This window comes from Mobula birostris, chromosome 27 (genome assembly GCF_030028105.1).
Source record: "Mobula birostris isolate sMobBir1 chromosome 27, sMobBir1.hap1, whole genome shotgun sequence".
In the NCBI taxonomy this organism is placed as follows: Eukaryota; Metazoa; Chordata; class Chondrichthyes; order Myliobatiformes; family Myliobatidae; genus Mobula; species Mobula birostris.
The window spans coordinates 181129-202269 of NC_092396.1; the positions used below are offsets into that span (position 1 = coordinate 181129).

Genomic DNA, 21141 nt, shown 5'->3' on the forward strand with positions numbered 1-21141 from the left:
AATTTCTCAGCCACACATTCACCTGCCTATTTTTGCCCTTACTGGCATGTGGCACAGGCAGCAATCCATAAAATACTACCCTGGAGGTCCTGTTTCTCAGGTTTCTACCCATTTCCCTCTCTTCTCTCTTCTGTACCTCCTCCCTTTTCCTGGTTATATCGTTTGTAACAATATGTACTACTGCTTCTGGTTGCTCACCACCCCTCTTTGGAATGCTATGGTCCTGACCCAAGATATCTCTGACCCTGGTATCTGGGAGGTAAAACACCATCCAGGTTTATTTTTCATGTCCACAGAATCTATTGTCTTCTCCTCAAACTATGGAATCCCCTATCACTACTGCACTCCTCTTCTTCTCCATCTCTTCCCTTCTTAGCCACAGAATCAGACTCAGTGCCAGCGACATGGTCGCTGTGGCTTCACCCTGGTAGGTCACCTACCCCTAATAGTTTCCAAAGTTACTGAGGGGACTGACCCACCTCTCTGTGATCTACTCCATTGGCTGAACCATCTGTATCTCTGTGATCTCCTCCATGGACTAAACCCTCCCTGTCTCTGTGATCTATTCCATGGACTGATCTCTCTCAGTCTCTGCAATCTCCACATGGACTGAACACTAATGCTCTCTTAAGAAGCCCTTGGACCAGTCGAAGAGCAAAGGAAACATTCTTTCTGCAAACTATTTTTGCCCACATGTTGCCGGACATTATGGAATCAACATAGCATGCCTACAATACTCAACAGAATAACACAAGCAGCAGCAACAACAACAGCAAAAAAAAAAGCCTCTTTCCCACACACTCATACTCACAGGCAGGCCACCTCAGGGCCTCCAGGAGAGTTCAGAACTAGAGGGCATGGTATTGAATTAAGGATTTGCCAACTTCAGATGGAGGTGAAGAGAAATTTCTTCTTAGTGGATTGTGGTCCTTTGATAATGTCCCCTCTAGAGACCAGTAGAGGGAATCTATTGAAGACACTGACCGATGTTAGACTGAGAGGTGTGGGAGAGCGGGGGAAAGTGGTGTCGAAGACAAAATTGAATCAGACATGATCATAGGGTCATAGCACTCTGCAGCACATTCAGTTCACGTTGAACTGTTATTCTGCTTAGTTTCATCAACCTACTCCTAGACCATAGGCCTGCATACAGCTCCCATCTATGCACTTATCCAAACATCTCTTAAATAGTGCAATCGAACCCATGTCTACTACTTACACTGGCAGGTTGTTCCACACTCACACCACCCTCTAAGTGAAGATGTTCCCCCTCAGGTTCCCCTTAAATATTTCTCCTTTCACCCTTAACCTATGACATCTAGTTTTAGTTTCACCCAACCTCAGTGGAAAAAGCCTGCTTGCAGTTACCCTAATACCCCTAATAATTTTGTATACCTCTTTCAAATCTCCCTTTATTCTTTTACACTCTAGGGGGCAAACTTCCTAACCTATTCAATGTTTCCTTATCACTCAGGTCCTCAAGTCCCAGCAACATCCTTGTAAATTTTCTCTTATTGATAATTTTCCTGTAGGTAGGTAACCAGAACTACACATGATACCCCAAATGTGGCTTCTCCACCATCTTACAGAACTTCCTAGAGTTATAGAGCATTACAACATGGAATCAGGCCATTCAGCCTATCTAGTTTGTGCTGAACATATGGAATGGTGGAACAATCTCAAAGAGCTGTATAGCAGAAAATAGATTGCTATACAGATCAGACTAGAGTCCACTGTAGGTCATCCCTAAACAAGAGAACAGGAAGGAACAATTTCAAAATGATGTAGATGATGCTGATCTGAAATAAAAAAAGAGAAAATAGCTGAAAAGTTGAAAAGTTCTCTATAATAAGTTTTTTTCTCAGCTCAAGCTGGTAAAACCGAGGGACGGGCATAGCCAAGCACAATCCATCGGGCTGGGCAGTGTCTGTGGGGAGAGAAACAATTAATGCTACAGATTACTGAGCTCAATCAAACAGGATCAATGGAATGTCACTGAAACATTAAGACCATAAGACATAGAAGCAGAATTAGGCCCTTCAGCCCATCAAGTTAGCTTCACCATTCAATCATGGCTGATTTATTATCCCTCTCAACCCCATTCTGCCTTCTCCCCATAACCTGACTAATCAAGAACCTATCAACCTCTGCTTTAAATCACCAACGACTTTAGTCTCCACAGCCATCTGTGGCTATGAATTACATAGATTCACTACGCACTTCCTCTTCCTCTTCTCTATTCTAAAGGGATGTCCCTCTATTCTAAGGCTGTGCCCTCTGGTGCTAGACTCCCCCACTATAAGGAAATGTTCTCTCCATATGCTCTTTATCTTGGGCTTTCAATATTTAATAGGTTTCATTGAGATACCTCCTTGTTCTTCTAACGTCCAGTGAGTACAGGCCCAGGTCATTAAACGCTCCTCATATTTTAATCCTTTCATTTCCAGAATCATTCTTGTAAGCCTCCTCTGGACCCTGTAGGGTAACATATCCCAGCCGCTGCCAGCTGGTCACTGGGCATCTGCCAGCACTTTCTTCCACCTCAGTAAAACCCAGAGGTTGTCCAGCTGGAAGTAGTTTCTCACATGAAGAAAGTGACCACTACACTTAGGAAATATTGCAAAGGTACATCTGTTTCCATCACAGCTGAAAAACTAATTCATGCCTTTAAAATGAATAGACTAGGTTACTGTAATACACTTTTTATTGACAAGCTTCAACTCATTCAGAATGCCACTGCTTGACTTTTAATCAAAACCAGGATGAGGGAACATATAATTTCCATCCTAGCTACTTTGCACTGGCTTCCTGTATCTTTCAGAATTAATTTTAAAGTTCTTGCCCTTGTTCTTAAAGCTTTCAATGGTCTGGGACCAGAGTACATCATAGAATCCTCCATTTTGTACTCCTGCTTGATCTCTCAGGCTTCCCCCTGCTGGTCTCTTAAATTTAAACCACCTCGCTCAAAAGATAATTGGCAGGTAAACCTTTTTGAACTTGTGACAAAAGAGGGTTACAAAAGTACACATGGACTAAGATGTTAACTGTCCTGTGCTAGCACCAGTGGGATCAACAGTTGATCTGCCACCTGTCTTCAGGAGAGAGAGATAAGTAAGACAATGGAGCAGCATTTGGAAATGTTAATGAAGAGACGAGAGAGTTTAACGGAAGGAGACACCGGTCTGAGTATTGTCAGGACCGGCTCCTTTTGAACCCTGAACTGTTTGAAGTGTGATGGACAGGCGATACCCCAGCAGGGGGATAAAAAGGGGCAGGTTCGCTAAGACACCACACACGACACCATGAGGTAACGAGACCCTGGAAACAGTGCGCCCCCACAAGTCGGTGGGAGTTTTGGAGGTCTAGCGCGGGATCAGCCATAGACGCACAGGGTGGAAAGATACGGTCGGCCGGACCCTGGTGTGTGTCCACCCTTGTCTGGGTGCCGGGTTCACCGCTGAAGAATGATCATGTCTGGAACGGAGGGGTCACAGTCAGTGACCTCAGAAGACATTACAAAGGGCTCGCCCGAAAGCTAACTGCGAGGAATATCGAAGCTCTGTTTGGAATCCGATTTGCATATTCATTCGTTCTCTCTCTCCAACGGCACGATGGCGATTACTGCGAACTGAACTAAACTGAACTCTGTCACTTGTGATTGAACATTTTACTCCTAGACTGCGATAGAGCTGATTGACCCTATTATCCTAGTTCTGTGTACATGTGTGTTTATTCATTGCTAACCTGTTGCATTTATATCCTTACTATTAGAGTACTGTGTTGCTTATTTCTTTAATAAAACTTTCTTAGTTCCAGTAATCCAGACTCTAACTGAGTGGTCCATTTCTGCTGGTTTGGCAACCCAGTTACGGGGTACGTAACAAACTACACTCCTAAACTGGGGAATTCTAAACCTAAAGCAACAAGGGATGCAGACTCAGTTGACACTTTTAGTTCAAATTTAATTGTATAATTCAAGTTTAATTTTTCATTCAATCATACATGAATACAGCCAAATAATACAGCATTACTCCAGAGCCAAGGTGCAAAACATAGTATCAATAGCCACACACAGCACGACACATATAGCACATACAAGATAGCAGTAAAATACAGTCACAAAAAAAAAACAAATATATTCCAAGTTCCTGAGTCCATGAATGTTGCAGCAATCTGCAGTTGAACACAATACAGTTTGTCTTCCTCCGAATGAACACTGAAGGCCAGCAGCACCAGCATGGTCGCTGTGCCATACTGCCTCTAGCAGTGACTCCAACACCTCTCTCCTGGATGGCTGTGAACAGGTGACCCAGCAGCTTGAGGTCCAGTTCTCACTATGACTGAAGCCATGCAGCTCCTTCACCATCGGTCCTGCTAATAAACCAGCGAACTGGACTTGCAGCATTTCATCTTACCAATGTACAACAGGGTCTTGTAATCACAAGGAAAAAGACTAAGACAATCACTCCCTGTTAGACTGCACACTGCCTTTGTGCACTGACTCCGATACCTCTCTGCAGCAGGCAGCAACAGAGTCCGCATTAAGTCCAATTCCTTCAATTCCTCTGAAAATGAGCAGCACGATGATGGATGGATCTGCAGTGCTTTAAGTTCTTAATGTGCAGTAGGGTCTTATGATCATGGGAAAATGTTTAAAAAGGCAATAACACCTTTGGTCGGCTATGTTTAAGCCACTTAAACGTCAGCTCAAATTCTATTTATTTAACCTTGCTTTTAGCTAAAATATTTTTGTTTTTTTATTTTTGTGTTTATTTTTATTCTTTAATTTTACTTCCATATTTGCACTTTATCCCATTGTAAAGCACTTTGAACTACATTTTCTTTATGAAAAGTTCTCTATAAATAAGTTTTTTTCTCAGCTCAAGCTGGTAAAACCGAGGGATGGGCATAGCTAAGCACAATCATTTCGCTATTGCTAAGAACTTCCAGGCTATTCTAGTGTCGTTTAGTATTGTGGTTTTCTGAAGATTTACATTTGCTGTGCTGGCCTAATTGTTTAATGCTATTGTGTAGTGACTTTGGGATGATACCAGTTGTAGCTATTACTATCAGGACAACGTATACCCTGTTCATGTCCCAAAGTCTTTCAATTTCCTCTTTTAATTCAGCATATTTCTGGTCTTTTTCATCTATTGATTTCTGTATGTTTTGTGTGTTTGGAATGGCTTTATCTATTAATTAAGTTGCTCTTGCTTATTTATCCTGTAATACAGTATTATATCCAGACAGTTATTATGGATTGTCCTATCTGTAATAATGGATCAGTCATAATATTTTTTGTAGGACTCTGACTCTAAAACTAGATCAGGCTTGTACTTATAGCAAGCTATTGTGGCCTTATGAGTTTGTATTTTAAAGCAAGATTTTGGTGAATGATGTTTGCCATTTGATTGTGCTGTGTAAGTACTCAGTTTGAGTCTAGTGTAGTTTTTGTGTTGTTTTACGTAGTTCAGTGTCATTTTTGTATTTTTTCATGTAGCAGCATGGTTCTGAAAAACGTCTCATTTTTACTGTGTACTGTAGCAGCAGTTATGGTCGAAATGACAATAAAAAGTGATTTGACTTGACTTGAACTGCCCCAGGATCCTGTAATGTGTTGGATTGTTTCTGGTTTCTCTTGGCATTTTCTGCATTTATCATCTTGAATTTGTTGGTCTTTTCCTGTACATTTTGATCACTTTTTGTGTTACCCACCTGTTCTTGTATTTTCAAAAGGAACCCTTCTGTTTTTGGGCAGAGGTCTCCAACTCCGAGCCAGGTATTCAACACTTACTTGTCAACATCTAGTCTGCTCAGATCTTGGAATGTTTTCTGTGGAGGGTCATGTTCTTCCAGTGGTTAACTTTTTCTTCTCTGGTGATAACTTCTTGATTTTTCTGGGTTGTGCTTTCACTTAAGTTTAGTGGTATAGACTTCTTATCAGAATTGCATACACTTACATAGAATGTTGAATCCTGTTTTCATTGATGAAAGTATATCTATAGAAGTTTTATCTGACTGGTGTGTAAATTTTTAATGTCTGGTATTCCTCGTCCTCCTCTTTTCCTGGAAGTGTTAATCTAAGTGCATTTGAGTGTACATAGTGTTTTCTAAAAATTGTCATTTCAGTTCTTATTATTTTTTTTATAAATTTTCCGGATCAATTTCAGATTAAGGTTTTATGCAAAAAGAATACATTAATATGGATATAGCAAAACAGTTTGTTGCATTTATTATATTTTACTATTTAGCTCTGTTTGGTAGATATTCTTAAGCCTTGAAGTAAATTCTGTCAAATGTTTTCATTTATCTCACTATGATCTTATTTCTTTGCTTGTTGATATCCTAAATACTTATATGTTTCATATCATCCCTCAGTTGCATCATATCATGCTGCTTTGTTTTATATTCTACGAGCTCGAATGCACCTTTCTTTATATTTAATGTTCTGCTCTTATTTAGTCCAAAGGTCATGCTTATACCTTTTGAAAGTGTTTCTACTATTTGAATTAATTGTTTTAATTTTACTGATGAGGGTATCATTTTAAATCATCTACATATAAAAGGTGTGTCAAGGTATAATTCATTTAGTTGTTTCTGACCTGATACCTTATTTTCATCCAATTCGGTAAATTAGAGAGTGATTTTAAAGCTAGTGGGCCGAGAGAGTCACCTTAGAAATTGGAGCACTGTCTCTCTGGAGGTTTGGCATTATCTGTTCACTTTTCCTGTCCAATATTAACATAACCCCAGTTTCTTCATTATAAAGGGCTCTACAACAGGTAATCAAAACTGTCCTGCACATCACCAGCATCAGCCTACCCACCATCAAGGTCATACATACAGAAACATGCTGGAAAAGGGCCAGTAACATCATGAAAGATTGCGCCGACATTGTCCATGGACTGTTTGTCCCACTCCCATCAAGGACTTCCAGGCCAGGACTTCCATATTCAAATTAATTTCCCCAAGCAATAAGGCTGATTAACACCTCCACCCACTAAACCACCCCTCCACACCCCAACCATCACTACTTTATCATTTCATGTCAGAGTCACTTTACGTCCAGACATTTCTGTGCCCAGTGTCACTTTATGGTCATACAATCGATCTATGTATATAACCTATCTTAAGTGTTTATATTTATTGCGTTTTTATTATTATCGTTCTTTATCTTATTGTGTTTTTTTGTGCTGCATTGGATCTGGAGTAACAATTATTTCATTCTCCTTTGCAATCTTAGATTTTTACATAGTGTACGCCACCCAGTAAATGACATTCACGGCAGCAAAGGCAGCTGGGAAGACTGCCCTTGCGTAAATGTCAATTGTGTCAGAATCAATAGGTCTGAATATGGACTTGAGCGTCAGCTTCTTGTGAAGAGCTGTGTTCTGCCTGTCTGCCCGTGCTTTCCCATTCTCGATTTCATTTCTGTGGAGCAGTCTGTTGGCTCTGTGCAGTCTGTTGGACATGAGCAGCTCCTGATTCACCCCAGCAGCCGACAAGGAGAACAAGACAATTGCCTGCTTTCCGGTTCTCTTAATTTCCTGCAAAAAGAAGGATTACATATCAAGGATCAGAATCAGAATCAGGTTTATTATGATTTGCATCTGTCATGGAATTTGTTGTTTTGTATCTAGATATGTCTGTGTGTATGTATGTGGCTTAGCTTCTAGGCCCAGCGGAACCACTTCTTCTGACAGGAGAAGGGGCAAAGGCGGATTACTAGCTCCTTAAAACCAGTTGCTCTGGGCAGATGGGGCTCATTGATAATTTTATATGTCATCTAAAATTGAATAAGTAATCAAGGATCAACATGATAAGGGTCAATGGGAGTGGGCAATTAAATGGTTCAGCATGGACTAGGTGGGCTGAACGGACTGCTTCTGTGGTGTGCTTCTCTATGACTCTATGATTCTAAGTGATCAAAGAGGATCAACTTTATTTGTCATATACATTTACATGGATTAGAATTTGCTGGGTATGTTGGTTAGGGCATGACATGCACCAAAAAACAACATTCAACAATTATAAATAATAAAGAATTATATAAAAATGTTACAAGTTAAAGTACAGATAGGGAATAAAATGTGTATAAATACCTGCATGCACTTACAATGTAAACAGCATTATAAGAAGTGATTTAAAGTATTTACAGTGCAGTGCAGTGCCAGGGATAATGGATAGAGGGGGTTGGGAGAGGCTGACTAGAATGGTTGATCTGATTGACTGCCTGGGGGACAAAGCTTTTAAGATGGTGTGATGTTCTTGTTTCAATATCCCTATAGTGCTTTCCAGAATGCAGATTTTGGAAAAGGTAATTTTCAGAGGTGTGGGGTGTGGAAGTGTCCATAAGGCATTTCTCTTGTGCATTTCATGCCCAGGACACCTTACAGTCAAAGAAATACTGGTGTGGGGAAACCCAGCAAGGCCCCACAAACAACATCATGATTTCACATCTACTGTTCGAGAATAAACATCATCCCCAGGACAATGTTCTCCTCACTCTAACTCTTATTTGGTGCAATGTCCTGAACTTCCCCAGAGAGCAGGCACAAATTGCTTCTACAGTCTCAGCCAAGAGGGCACCTTGGACATCGTGGTGCTCCCCATGCATTGCATGGGAGCGTCAGTACTAGGTTTATGTTGGAGAGTCTGCTGCGGGGCCTGAACATGGGCCAGGGTTGAGAGAATGAGTCAAAGCTGGCAAGTACACAGATGGGGCCAGAACTACCACAAAGGCAAACACCAGAAGATCCCAGTAACTATATCAACCATCTGTAATCACTGTTCTTCTGCAGACACTCATACAGTTGGCTATTTTATTTATTTTAGAGATACGGCACAGAATAGGCCCTACCAGCCCTTCAAGCTATGCCGCCAGCAACCTCCAATTGAATCCTAGCCTAATCACAGGACAATTTACAATGACCAATTAACCTATTAACCAGTATGTCTTTGTCTTTGGACTGTGGGAGGAAAGTGGAGCACCTGGAGGAAATCCATATATTTGTAGCCCCCCTGGCCACCCTCAGGGTCGCTCGGCTCGCTGTCGTCTAGGGAAACAGCCTCGGCCCCGCCAAACTGGGTAATTCGTTTCTGTGGATGCTGTGTGAGGTACCCCCCCCCCCCCAAATAACAGACAATACACCAGATGCAATTAAATGATTTACAGTTTATAGATATTACTGGAACTATATAATTAAAAGAGAATAAAATATAAAAGGAAAATAAAAGGCGCCACACTTATCAAAGTTCAATCTCTTCGTGCACAAAAACCGTTGGAGCTCAAGGACCTTCTTCTTCACCCTGCGACCCCCTCGGACCACCTCGACCGGCCGCCTGGGACCAACAACGGTGGTCGACCAGACGCTCCACACGAGTCCGAGTCCATCTCCGTCTCCTCGCCGAACGTCCCGCTCGGGGTCCGAACCCGTTAGCGGACTCACAGCACCTGGTCCATCCTCTGTCTCGCTCTCCCGCCTTCTGCCCCAAAACCCCGCGCATACAGTATCTCCAAGTACCCCAAAACCATAACAACTATCCGAATTGGTTAATAGCACCCTCTTATCACCCTCTAAACCACAATAAGCTGCTAGCGCAAACTTTCTCAGCGTTAAAGCACAACAAAGCCGCATTCCCCAGATTAACATAACAAAAACGCCATTTTAATTAGCCTTCGCAGTAACATAAAAATCGAAACCCCCTTACATATTCACAGGGAGGACATAGAAGCTCCTTACAGAGGACAATGGAACTGAAATCTGAACTCCAACACCCCAAGCTGTAATAGCGTCATGCTAACCACTACACTACACTGCTGCAACTGGACCATACTACTGGGAGAGGTTTCAGGGTAGTTCATTGGATAGGGAGAACATTAACCGTATGCCTACCCATTGGTGGTGCCTATTGTTTTCTAGGCAGAGAGCAGATAGGTGAGCAAGACAAAATACTGGAGGAATTCAGCAGATCAGTCAGTATCTACGGAGGGGAATAAACAGTTGATAAACAACTGAGACCCTTCCAAAGAAGGAGGAATCTAATAGGAGAGGATGGTGCATTCCTTGTATTCCTTCCTCTGCCCAGTTATCTTATTCTGTCTATTATCACCCTTTGGTTAACCCTCCTCCTTCCCTTATAGTCAGAATTCTCCTCTCCTTTCAGATTCCTTTGTCTTCAGCCCTTTACTTTCTCCACAAATGATCTGCCAGTTTCTTACCTCATCCTTCGCCAACCCACTCACCAATCACCTGCCAGATTGTATTGCTTTCCCTTCCACCCACCTTCTTATTCTGCTTTTTACCCCCTTTGTTTGCTGCCCTGATGTATAGTCTCATCCCAAAATGTCGACTGTTTATTTCCCTCCATAGATGCAACCTGACCTGCTGAGTTCCTCCAGCATTTTGTGTCTGTGTAAATCTAGATTTCCAGCATTTGCAGAATCTCGTGTTTATGGTGAAAAGGGTAGTTTTGCACAACACCTTCAGGTAAAGAGTTTGATTTTGTACTGTAACACAGATGCCATGGCAGCACTGTGGTTAGCACGATGCTTTTATAGCTTGGGGCATTGGAGTTCAATCCCAGTATCTTCTGAAAGGAGTTTGTATGTACCTTCCCATGTGTGCATGTGTTTTCTCTGGGCGCTCCAGTTCCCTGTCATGATCCAAAGATGTACCTGTTAGTAGGTTAATTGGTCATTGTAAATTGTCCTGTGATTAGGCTCAGGTTGAATCGGTGGACGCTGGGCGATGCAGCTTGGTGGACCAGAAGGGCCTGTTCCATGCCGTATCTCTAAATAAGTAAATAAACATTCACACCCACATTTCAACCTAAAAATTGTTCAGTGCTCTATTACAGCAATACCCACCTGCCCACCTGGTTTATTGGTCTTAATTTTGGCGCGTTGCTTTCTCATGTAGTCTGCATTGAAATGAGCAAACGCAAACTCAACCAAAGCAGCAAAGACGAAGACATAGCAAATCCAGAAGTATACGTCTAGCGCTTTAATGGCAGACGCCCTAGGCAGGGACTTCCTCGCGCTGATCATTAGGGTTGTCATGGTCAGCACCGTGGTGATACCTGAAGTACAGGGACAGATGCTCACATCAGTTGTTTGCAGGTCTTTGTTCATGTATAGTTTTTTAAAAATAAATTCTACTCTTTTCCTTTATTTTTCCTGTAAATACCAGCAAGAAAATGAATCTCAAAGTACTGGTGCGATCACTTGAGCGGAGTATGATATTCTCCAAAGAGGTTGTCTATTGGTGGGTCCTTGGGCGCCTGTAGAGGCTGATCCACATAATCCAGGATGTTAAGGTGGATTCTCTTAATGGAGAATGTCTGTCCATGACTTTGTTTAATGTGGGGAGGCTGATACATGGCAGCTACCACACAGTCCTTGACAGATCGGGGTCAGGGTCCAGAGGTGTGGAATGTAAGACGACTGAGGACCCTTCATTGCTGCAGCCTTCCTCCACCTTTTCTGCCATTGTGATGTGCCGTCATCTTCCGCCAGCTCCACCGTGGAGGTCTTGCTTGGAACGCTGTTTGTCTGGAACCTGTTTCGACATTTTTGGCCTAGGGAAGTCTCTGGCTATCTACTCAATCTGCCTGTCTTATCATCTTGTACACCTCTATTGTCACCTCTCATCCTCCTCCGCTCTAAAGAGATTGCTTAACCTATCCTCATATGAATGCTCTTCAATTCAAAGATCAAGAATTTATCCTGGTTTGTCCTGCCAAAATATGACACCACCACTTGCTTGCATTAAATTCCACCTACCATTTTTCAGCCCATTTCTTCCCGTTGGTTCAGATCCTGCTGCAAGTGTTGATATCCTTCCTCACTGTCCACTATAGCCCCAATCTTGGTGTCATTATACAAAAATCCAATTGAATATAAGAGCAAACTGAAACTCCTCCTGTTCCCACTTCTTACAGTTTTATGGTTTAAATGCAACACAATATATATTTGTGATTGTATGTTTTTTCTGCAATTATAACTATATGTTCTGTGTGCTGTTGCTACTGCGCCTTGCACACTGGCCCAGGAGGAATGCTGCTTCATTTGGCTGTATTTATGTGTATGGTTGAACGACAATTAAACTTCAACCTGAAACTTGAACCTCTGAACACAAAGATAGGAAAAAGAAGACAATAAAAAAAAAACTGAAGCTGATAAAGTAACTTGGCTTTGGAAGCCAACTGTGAATTATGAGAACATCACCTAAGGAGACTCTGGCAGGCACAGCTGACTGACTGATCCAGAACGATACCCAGGACATTGCCACCAATAGGATTGAAGGCATGTATGACTGAATGATGTAGACACCTCTGTTCCTCCTCAAACAGAAACGAAGACTTAGCCGTGGAAATTGACCTGCTGGAGAAACAGTGGACAAGCTCAGGGTTTGAATTACTGTCAGTGCTGCATCACTGTATTGTATAGAACCTAAAATGCAGAGGACGGGAAGGCTGTACAGCGGGTAATCAAAACTGCCTAATGCATCACTAGCACCAACCTACTCACCATCATAATATACATACAGAAAGGTGCCAGAAAAGGGCCAGTAACATCAAGAAAGATCCCACCCACCTTGTTCATGGAATGTTGGTCCCAGTCCTATCAGGGAGGAGGCTATGTAGCATCCAAGCTAGGACCACCAGACTCAAAAACAGTTACTTTCCCCAAGCAGTAAGGTTGATCAACACTTTCACCCACTAACTCCCCAACCCCTCCACATCCCCATCCATCACTATGAAATCAATTCCTGTCAGCAACCTTATGTACAGATATTGTGCCTAGTGCCACTTTATAAACATGCAATCAATTTAAGTACATAAGCTATATATTTATATTTATTGTTTTTTATTAATATTGTGTCCTTTATCTTAATGTGTTTTTGTGTGCTGCATTGGATCTGGAGTAACAATTATTTCATTCTGCTTTACATGTATATTGGAAATGATATAAAACAATCTTGATCTGGGTGTGACATTGGTCACCACATGCTCCATAGGTGTCCATGTACCTTCCCCAACTTATTTTCCATTGTAATTCCATGAACATGGGTCTACCATGAGCATGGTGGCCAAGAGCCTTTCCAGATGGAGAGAGGCAGGAAATGAACAGCAGCTATGGAAAGCAACAGACAAGATTAAACCCAATTCTGGCCTTGTCTGCAAGTGTCCCTGCCCCTTTCACCAGTGACTAGGGTGAAGGATATGGGGGCTAAGTCCCTCTGAAGCACGGAGACAACAATTATGCAATTTCTATCACCAGTGCAGATAAAACAAAGATCAAAGACATCTTCATAACGTGATGCCTCAAAAAGGAAGCCATCATTAGGACCCCCATGATTCAGGGCATGTCTTCTTCTCATTGCTACCATCAGGGAGGAGGTACAGGAGTCTGAAGACACAAACACATGATATATAAAGTATACTGTTTCAAGTGTGGGCACGTGGTCAGGTGGTTAAGGCATTGGACTAGCTACCTGAAGGTCGTGAGTTGGAGCCCCAGCCGAGGGAACGTGTTGTGTCCTTGAGCAAGGCACTTAATCACACATTGCTCTGCAACGACACTGGTGCCAAGCTGTATGGGTCCTAATGCCCTTCCCTTGGACAACATTGGTGTCGTGGAGAGGGGAGACTTGCAGAATGGGCAACTGCTGGTCTTCCACACAGGCGCGGATCCATGGTCTCGCAAGACTAAAGGATGCCTTAATAATTGTTTCAAGAACAGGTTCTTCCTTTCTGTCATCAGATTTCTGAATGGACACTGAACCTATGAACCTAAACTCACTACCTTGGTCTCTTTTTGCACTGCATATTTATTTTTTATATATTTCTTCTTGTAACTTACAATATACTTTATATACTTTATATATTTAACTGTACTATTGCCATAAAACAACAAATTTCGTAGCAAATGTCAGTGATAATAAACAAGATACTGATTCAGAAAATGGAAGCCTTCCATGAGATAAATTAATAATCAGGATGTTCTGATAAAGATTAATAGATCAGCATGCTTTACGTAAATATTAAACCATGGAATATTAAATATTCCACTGCTCTGACCAATACTTATCCTTCAAACAACATCACTGCAAAATGATTTTGATCATCGCAGGATCCCACCATACATAAATTGGCTGCCACTTCCCATTATCAGGACAGTCGCATACTAAAGAGCAAAAACTAATTTTGAAAATAGCCGAGTTTCCCTTCATTTATTTAGGATACTATACTGCTTAACTGGGGCAACAGACGATTGCCAAAAAAGTTCTAACCAGCGTCAGTTGCATGCACTTTGTGTGACTGTTAGATAGTAAATTGTGCTTAGAGTGAACTTTTTAAAATAGCATCAGTTGAGTGTTTTTGTGTTCAAAAGCAGTGATTTTTGTCCATTGACAGTTGGCGAGAAATAAGCAGTAAGACAATTTTGAACTAGTTTGCTTACTGTGGTTTTAAGCTTTCTGGCATGGCAATGCCCGAAGCCTTCGGGAGTGAAAATGAAATGATTTCACTGCTTCAACAAGTTAGAATCTACAAAGCATTTGAAGGTATAAACAATCAACTTTAATGTTACAATGAAAGAGGATGCAATTGTTGATATCATTGTATAAAGGCAGTCCATTATCTGCACTGATTTTGTTAATGGCATACACCGGATGAATTCCTCTGTCTATAACTATTAGGAACTAATACACAGTTTTATTGTACTTGTAGTGTTGTAATTAGTTCTGTTTGTCTTGTTTCATACCTTTTTAACAATCTCCAGGAAATTTTGGCTAACTGGGCCAAATACTGGTCCCGATGTGTTCTAATTAACCGGAATCCGCTGGCACATCCTGTCAGTGCTGCCCTCCAGTGTTTGTTCAGTGCATCCCATGCACCATCAATCTACACACCATGCCATCCAGGCACTTGGGCTATATACTATTTGTAACTGTATGTATTTCTGCTATTGTAACTATATGTGATTGTGCTGTTGGTACTATATTTTGTACCTTGACCCCAAAGGAAGCTGTTTTGTTTGGCTGTATTCATATATACTGTATGGTTAAATGACAATTAAACTTCAACTTGAACTTGAAAAGAACTTGCTGCAACACCTATTTTCACACTCATTTTGCACTTTGAGGCATTATTTGTTGGGATCGTATCTAAAGTGTGACATGGGTTAGTGGATGGGTGAGGGTCAGAATGTGTATAGACAGCACATACCAATGATGCCCTTCATCGTGATCACAAACATTTCTTAAACCTTGTTTTAATCGTAATGGAGTTTGAACAGCTCTTCAAGGCAATGACTGCTCTTCAGCGGGAAAAGAGTGTATCACTCAGCCTATGGTGTGAACAGAATTTATAGTTTCAGGCAATTCTCTGGAATACTGTCGCAGGAAAGTAACATCCATCATCAAGGACCCCCACCATCCAGGACACGCTTTCTTCTCATGCAGGAAGGAAGTAAAGCAGCCTCAGGATGCACACCACCAAGTTCAGGGACAGTTATTAACCCTCAACCATCAGTCTGTTGAACAAAAGGAATAACTTCACTCAACAATCAACTTGTTCCCACAAGCTACTGATTTACTTTCAAGGACTCTTCATCTCATGTTCTTGATATTTATTGTTTAATTATTTATTATTATTTTTTGTATTTGCGTATTGGTTGTTTGTTTTTCTCGTTGTGTCTGGTCTTTCATGGATCCTTTGATGTTTCTCTGCGAATACCCACAAAAAAAATGAATCCCAGGCTTGTGTATGGTATGTGTAATTTGATAATAAATTTACTTTGAACTTCAGAGGAAGGAGTTCAGCAGGAATCTCAATGGTTCTTCACACGGCCTTAGATCACCTGGACAATACAAACATTATGTCCGGATGACATTATTGACTATAGCTCAGCGCTTAACACCATCATTCCCACAGTCCTGATCGATAAGCTACAGAATCTGAGCCTCTGTATCTCCTTCTGCAAATGGATCCTCAACTTCCTAACAGGAAGACCACAATCTGTTCAGATTGATGATAATTCCTTCTCCTCACTGACCATCAACACTGGTGCACCTCAGGGGTGTGTGCTAAGTCCACTGCTCTACTCCCTCTATAACCATGACTGTGTGGTTAGGCACAGCTCAAATACCATCTATAAATTTGCTGACAATGCAACCATTGTTGGTAGAATCTTAGATGGAGAAGAGAGGACGTACAGAAGTTGAGTATACCAGCTAGTTGAATGGTGTCACAGCAACAACCTTGCATTCAATATGAGTAAGGTGAAAGAGCTGACTGTGGATTTCAGGAAGGGTAAGATGAAGGAACATGAACCAATCCTCACAGAGGGATGAGAAGTGGAGAGAGTCAGCAATTTCATGTTCCCGGGTGTCAAGATCTCTGAGGATCTAACCTGGTCCTAACATATCGATGTAGCTTTGAAGAAGGCAAGACAGGTGCTATATTTCATGAGGGGTTTGAAGACAGTTGGTTTGTCATCTAAGATACTAGAAAACATCTATAGATGTACCATGAAGAGCATTCTGACAAGCTGCATCACTGCCTGGTATGCGGGGGGGCGGGTGGGGGGGGTGTTGGTGTAGTACTGCACAGTACCGAAAGAAGCTACAGAAAGTTGTAAAATTAGTCAGCTCCAAATTTGGTACTAGCCTCTGTAGCATTCAAAACATCTTCATGGAGCTGTATCTCAGAAAGGCAATGTTCATTATTAAGGACCCCCATCACCCACGGCATGCCCCTTTTCTCACTGTTACCATCAGGTAGGAGGTACAGAAGCCTGACGGCACACACTCAGCCATTCAGAAATAGCTTCTTCCCCTCTGCCATCCGATTCCTAAATGGACATTGAATCCTTGGACACTACCTCACTTTTTTTAAAAATACATACAGTATACAGTATTACTTCTGTTTTTGCACTATTTTTAATTACTTAATACACATGTTTACAGTAATTTATTTACTTACACTTTTCTTTATTTCTGTATTATCATTGATTACATTGTACTGCTGTTGCTAAGTTAACAAATTTTATGACACCTGCCAGTGATGATAAACCTGATTCTGATTCTGAGGATTCAAGATCAGAGCTGGATAAGATCATTTAAGAACTGGGAAAAATTTGGGAATGGAAGCCTAAATTGAAAAATACTTGTTAAGAGAACAGAGAACCACATCAGAATTCATCATCATTGTTTAACTCACTGGATGTACAGTGGTCACATTGAAAAATAGCTGCTATTAAGCATTATTGAAATTCCAGCTCCTAACAATTACTGACTATGACAGCCTTGAGGAATCAGATGAAGTCGCGGGGATAAGCTCCCAATGGCATGTATCTCAGATAGCCTCCGACAACTATGTCCAGCTCCTGGCCTTCATGTGTGGCTAAGCTACTAAGCCCGATAGAACTGTTTCCACTGACAGGAGAGGAGCAAAGGTGGATGACTGGTGCCTTAAAACCAGTTGCTTCAGTCAGATGAGGCTTGTCAACCATGGTTTGTAGCTCATCTAGGAAAAGGAAAACTCTGACCTCAAATCTCCACTGCCTTGCAGCTATACCCACTCTTGGGGAAAGCTTTGGCAGTAAACCCAGAGGAAAAGTCCATAGATGGAGTCCCTGAGGCAGTCCGACATTGAGTTATGCACTGACTAGCAACTTGTGCAATGCTGCTGGTTTCAAACTGTATCAGTCTTTACTGTTCCTTTAGATTCATCAGCTGCATGGAGAAGGGAAGCCTGCTGCATGGGCAACAGCTTTCTCTCAATATTTTACTGTCCTGGCTTTCATATCGAACGTAGAATGCTAGGGTGCAACATCCATGGTCAACCCCAACCAACGGAGAACCCTAATCAATTAGTAATTAGCAGTTAAACTTATGCTGGAAATTTGTCCTTCATACTCATAAATCTTATATTCCAATCCTCATGACCTGCTATCCTACATTGTAGCAAATAAACTAACAAAATTCTTGCAGGCTCCTGCTTCTAATTCTTATGGAGCACTGCCACAAGAAAGCAGCATCTATCATCAGGGACCTCCACCATCCTGACGATGCTCTCTTCTTGTTGCTGCCATGTGAAAGCTGGTACAGGAGCCTCAAGACTCATACCACCAGGTTCAGGAACAGTTATTATCCTTCAACCATCAGGCTCCTGAACCAGAAGGGATAACTTCACTCATCCCAACACTGAACTGATTCCACAACTATGTATGTATACGTGTATGCATCTATTATTTGTTTTGTTTTGTATTTGCATAGTTTATCATCTTTTGCACACTGACTGTTTGTCAGTCATTGTGTGTAGCTTTTCATTGATTCTATTGTATTTATTTTCTATACTGTAAATGCTTGTTCAATCTCAGGGTAATATATAGTGACATATAAACTAGAGTTGCAGGGGAATGGGAACCAGAGTGCCAGAATAGATAGCGGAGAGGTTGTGAAGACTGATGTTGTTAAGACCTCAGACAAAGTCAGGAATCAAAAAGTTGAGCATGGTCCGACTCGTGTTCTGAGCTGCATATATTTCAATGCAGGAAAGGCAAGTGATCTCAGGGCATGGATCAACACCTGGAATTATGATACTGTAGCCTTTAGTGAGACTTGGTTGCAGGAGGGGCAGAACAATTTGAGGAAATTACAAGTAGGCTAGACAAGGAAGATGCAGTGGATGTTGTATATTTGGATTTTCAGAAGGCCTTTGACAAGGTGCCACACATGAGGCTACTTAACAAGATAAGAGCCCATGGAATTACGGGAAAGTTACATACGTGGATAGAGCGTTGGCTGATTGGCAGGAAACAGAGAGTGGGAATAAAGGGATCCTATTCTGGTTGGCTACCGGTTACCAGTGGTGTTCCACAGGGTCCGTGTTGGGGCCGCTTCTTTTTACATTGTACATCAATGATTTGGATTATAGAATAGATGGCTTTGTGGCTAAGTTTGCTGATGATACGAAGATAGGTGGAGGGGCCGGTAGTGCTGAGGAAATGGAGAGTCTGCAGAGAGACTTGGATAGATTGGAAGAATGGGCAAAGAAGTGGCAAATGAAATACAATGTTGGAAAGTGTGTGGTTATGAACTTTGGCAGAAGAAATAAACAGGCAGACTATTATTTAAATGGGGAAGGAACTCAAAGTTCTGAGATGCAACGGGACTTGGGAGTCCTCATACAGGATACCCTTAAGGTTAACCTTCAAGTTGAGCCGGTAGTGAAGAAGGCGAATGCAATGTTGGCATTCACTTTTAGAGGAATAGAGTATAGGAGCAGGGATGTGATGTTGAGGCTCTATAAGGCGCTGGTGAGACCTCACTTGGTGTACTGTGGGCAGTTTTGGTCTCCCTATTTAAGAAAGGATGTGCTGACGTTGGAGAGGGTACAGAGAAGATTCACTAGAATGATTCCAAGAATGAGAGGGTTAACATATGAGGAACGTTTGTCTGCTCTTGGACTGTATTCCTTGGAGTTTAGAAGAATGAGGGGAGACCTCATAGAAACATTTCGAATGTTGAAAGGCATGGACAGAGTGGATGTGCCAAAGTTGTTTCCCATGATGGGGGAGTCTAGTACGAGAGGGTATGACATAAGAATTGAAGGGCGCCCATTCAGAACAGAAATGCGAAGAAATTTTTTTTGCCAGAGGGTGATAAATCTATGGAATTTGTTGCCACGGGCAGCAGTGGAGGCCAAGTCATTGGGTGCATTTAAGGCAGAGATTGATAGGTATCTGAGTAGCCAGGGCATCAAAGGTTATGGTGAGAAGGCGGGGGAGTGGGACTAAATGGGAGAATGGATCAGCTCATGATAAAATGGCGGAGCAGACTTGATGGGCCAAATGGCCAACTTCTGCTCCTTTGTCTTATGGTCTTATGGACTTTTAGCTCAATAGTCTGGGGTTCCATTGTTTTAGATGCAACAGCGGGGAAGGGATTAAAGGAGAAGTGACGTCACTAATCAAGGAAATGTCACACCCATGCTCCGTAAGGACATACTGGAGAATTCGCATAATGAGGCTATATGGGTGGCATTGTGTAATAAGAAAGGTACGACCACGTTAATGGGTCTATATTACAGACAACCCAACAGTCCAAGGGATTTAAAAAAAATCTGTAGAGAGGTCACAGACAGTTGCAAGAAACATAAGGTTGTTATAGTGGGTAATTTTAACTTTCCACATATTTACTGGGATTCCCATACTGTAAAAGGACTAGATGGGATAGAGTTTGTCAAACATGTTCAGGAAAGTTCTTTAAATCAGTATCAAGAAGTCCCAGCGAAAGAGTGCATGATACTTGATCTGCTATTAGGGAATGAGATAGGGCAGGTGACACAAGATTGTGCAGGGGAACACTTTGAATCTAGTGACCACAATGCCATTACTTTCAAAGTAAATATGTAAAAAGATAGGTCTGGTCTGTGGGTTGAGATTCTAAATTATGGAAAGGGCAATTTTGATGAAAGAATCTGACAAGTGTGAATTGGGACAGGCTGTTCTCTGGCACAAATGTACATGCTAGGTGGGAGGCCTTCAAAAGTACAAAACTTGCATGTGTATGTAAGAATAAAAGGTAAAGATAACAGGTATAGGGAACCTTGGTTTTCAAGAGATAAATAGAAGGTGCATTGCAGGTATAGGCAGGTAAAAACAAATGAGGTGCTTATAGAGTATAAGAAATACAAGAGGACACAAAGAAATCAGGAGGACTAAAAGAAAGGCATGAGGTTGCTCTGCAGACAAGGTGAACGAGAATCCTAAAGGATTCTCCAGCTATATTAACATAGAACATAGGATAGTACAGCACAGTACAGGCCCTTCGGCCCACAATGTTGTGCCGACCCTCAAACCCTGCCTCCCATATAAGCCCCCACCTTAGATTCCTCCATATACCTGTCTAGTAGTCTCTTAAACTTCACTAGTGTATCTGCCTCCACTACTGACTCAGGCAGTGCATTCCACGCACCAACCACTCTCGGAGTAAAAAACCTTCCTCTAATATCCCCCTTGAACTTCCCACACCTTACCTTAAAGCCATGTCCTCTTGTATTGAGCAGTGGTGCCCTGGGGAAGAGGCGCTGGCTATCCACTCTATCTATTCCTCTTATTATCTTGTA

General features: G+C 41.8%; 1 protein-coding gene across 1 annotated transcript in view; it reads right to left on the reverse strand.

Moving 5' to 3' along the window:
* Positions 1 to 7215: 7215 nt before the first annotated feature.
* gabrd (gamma-aminobutyric acid type A receptor subunit delta) overlaps positions 7216 to 21141 on the reverse strand; it is a 96179-nt gene continuing 82253 nt past the window's right edge. Inside the window, exons 7-9 of the mRNA XM_072244751.1 lie at positions 12230 to 12385; positions 10871 to 11082; positions 7216 to 7547 (exon numbers count right to left, since the gene is read on the reverse strand). Of these exons, the coding sequence (XP_072100852.1) occupies positions 7248 to 7547; positions 10871 to 11082; positions 12230 to 12385 (668 nt within the window). The 3' untranslated portion in view covers positions 7216 to 7247. The remainder of the gene's footprint in view (positions 7548 to 10870; positions 11083 to 12229; positions 12386 to 21141) is intronic.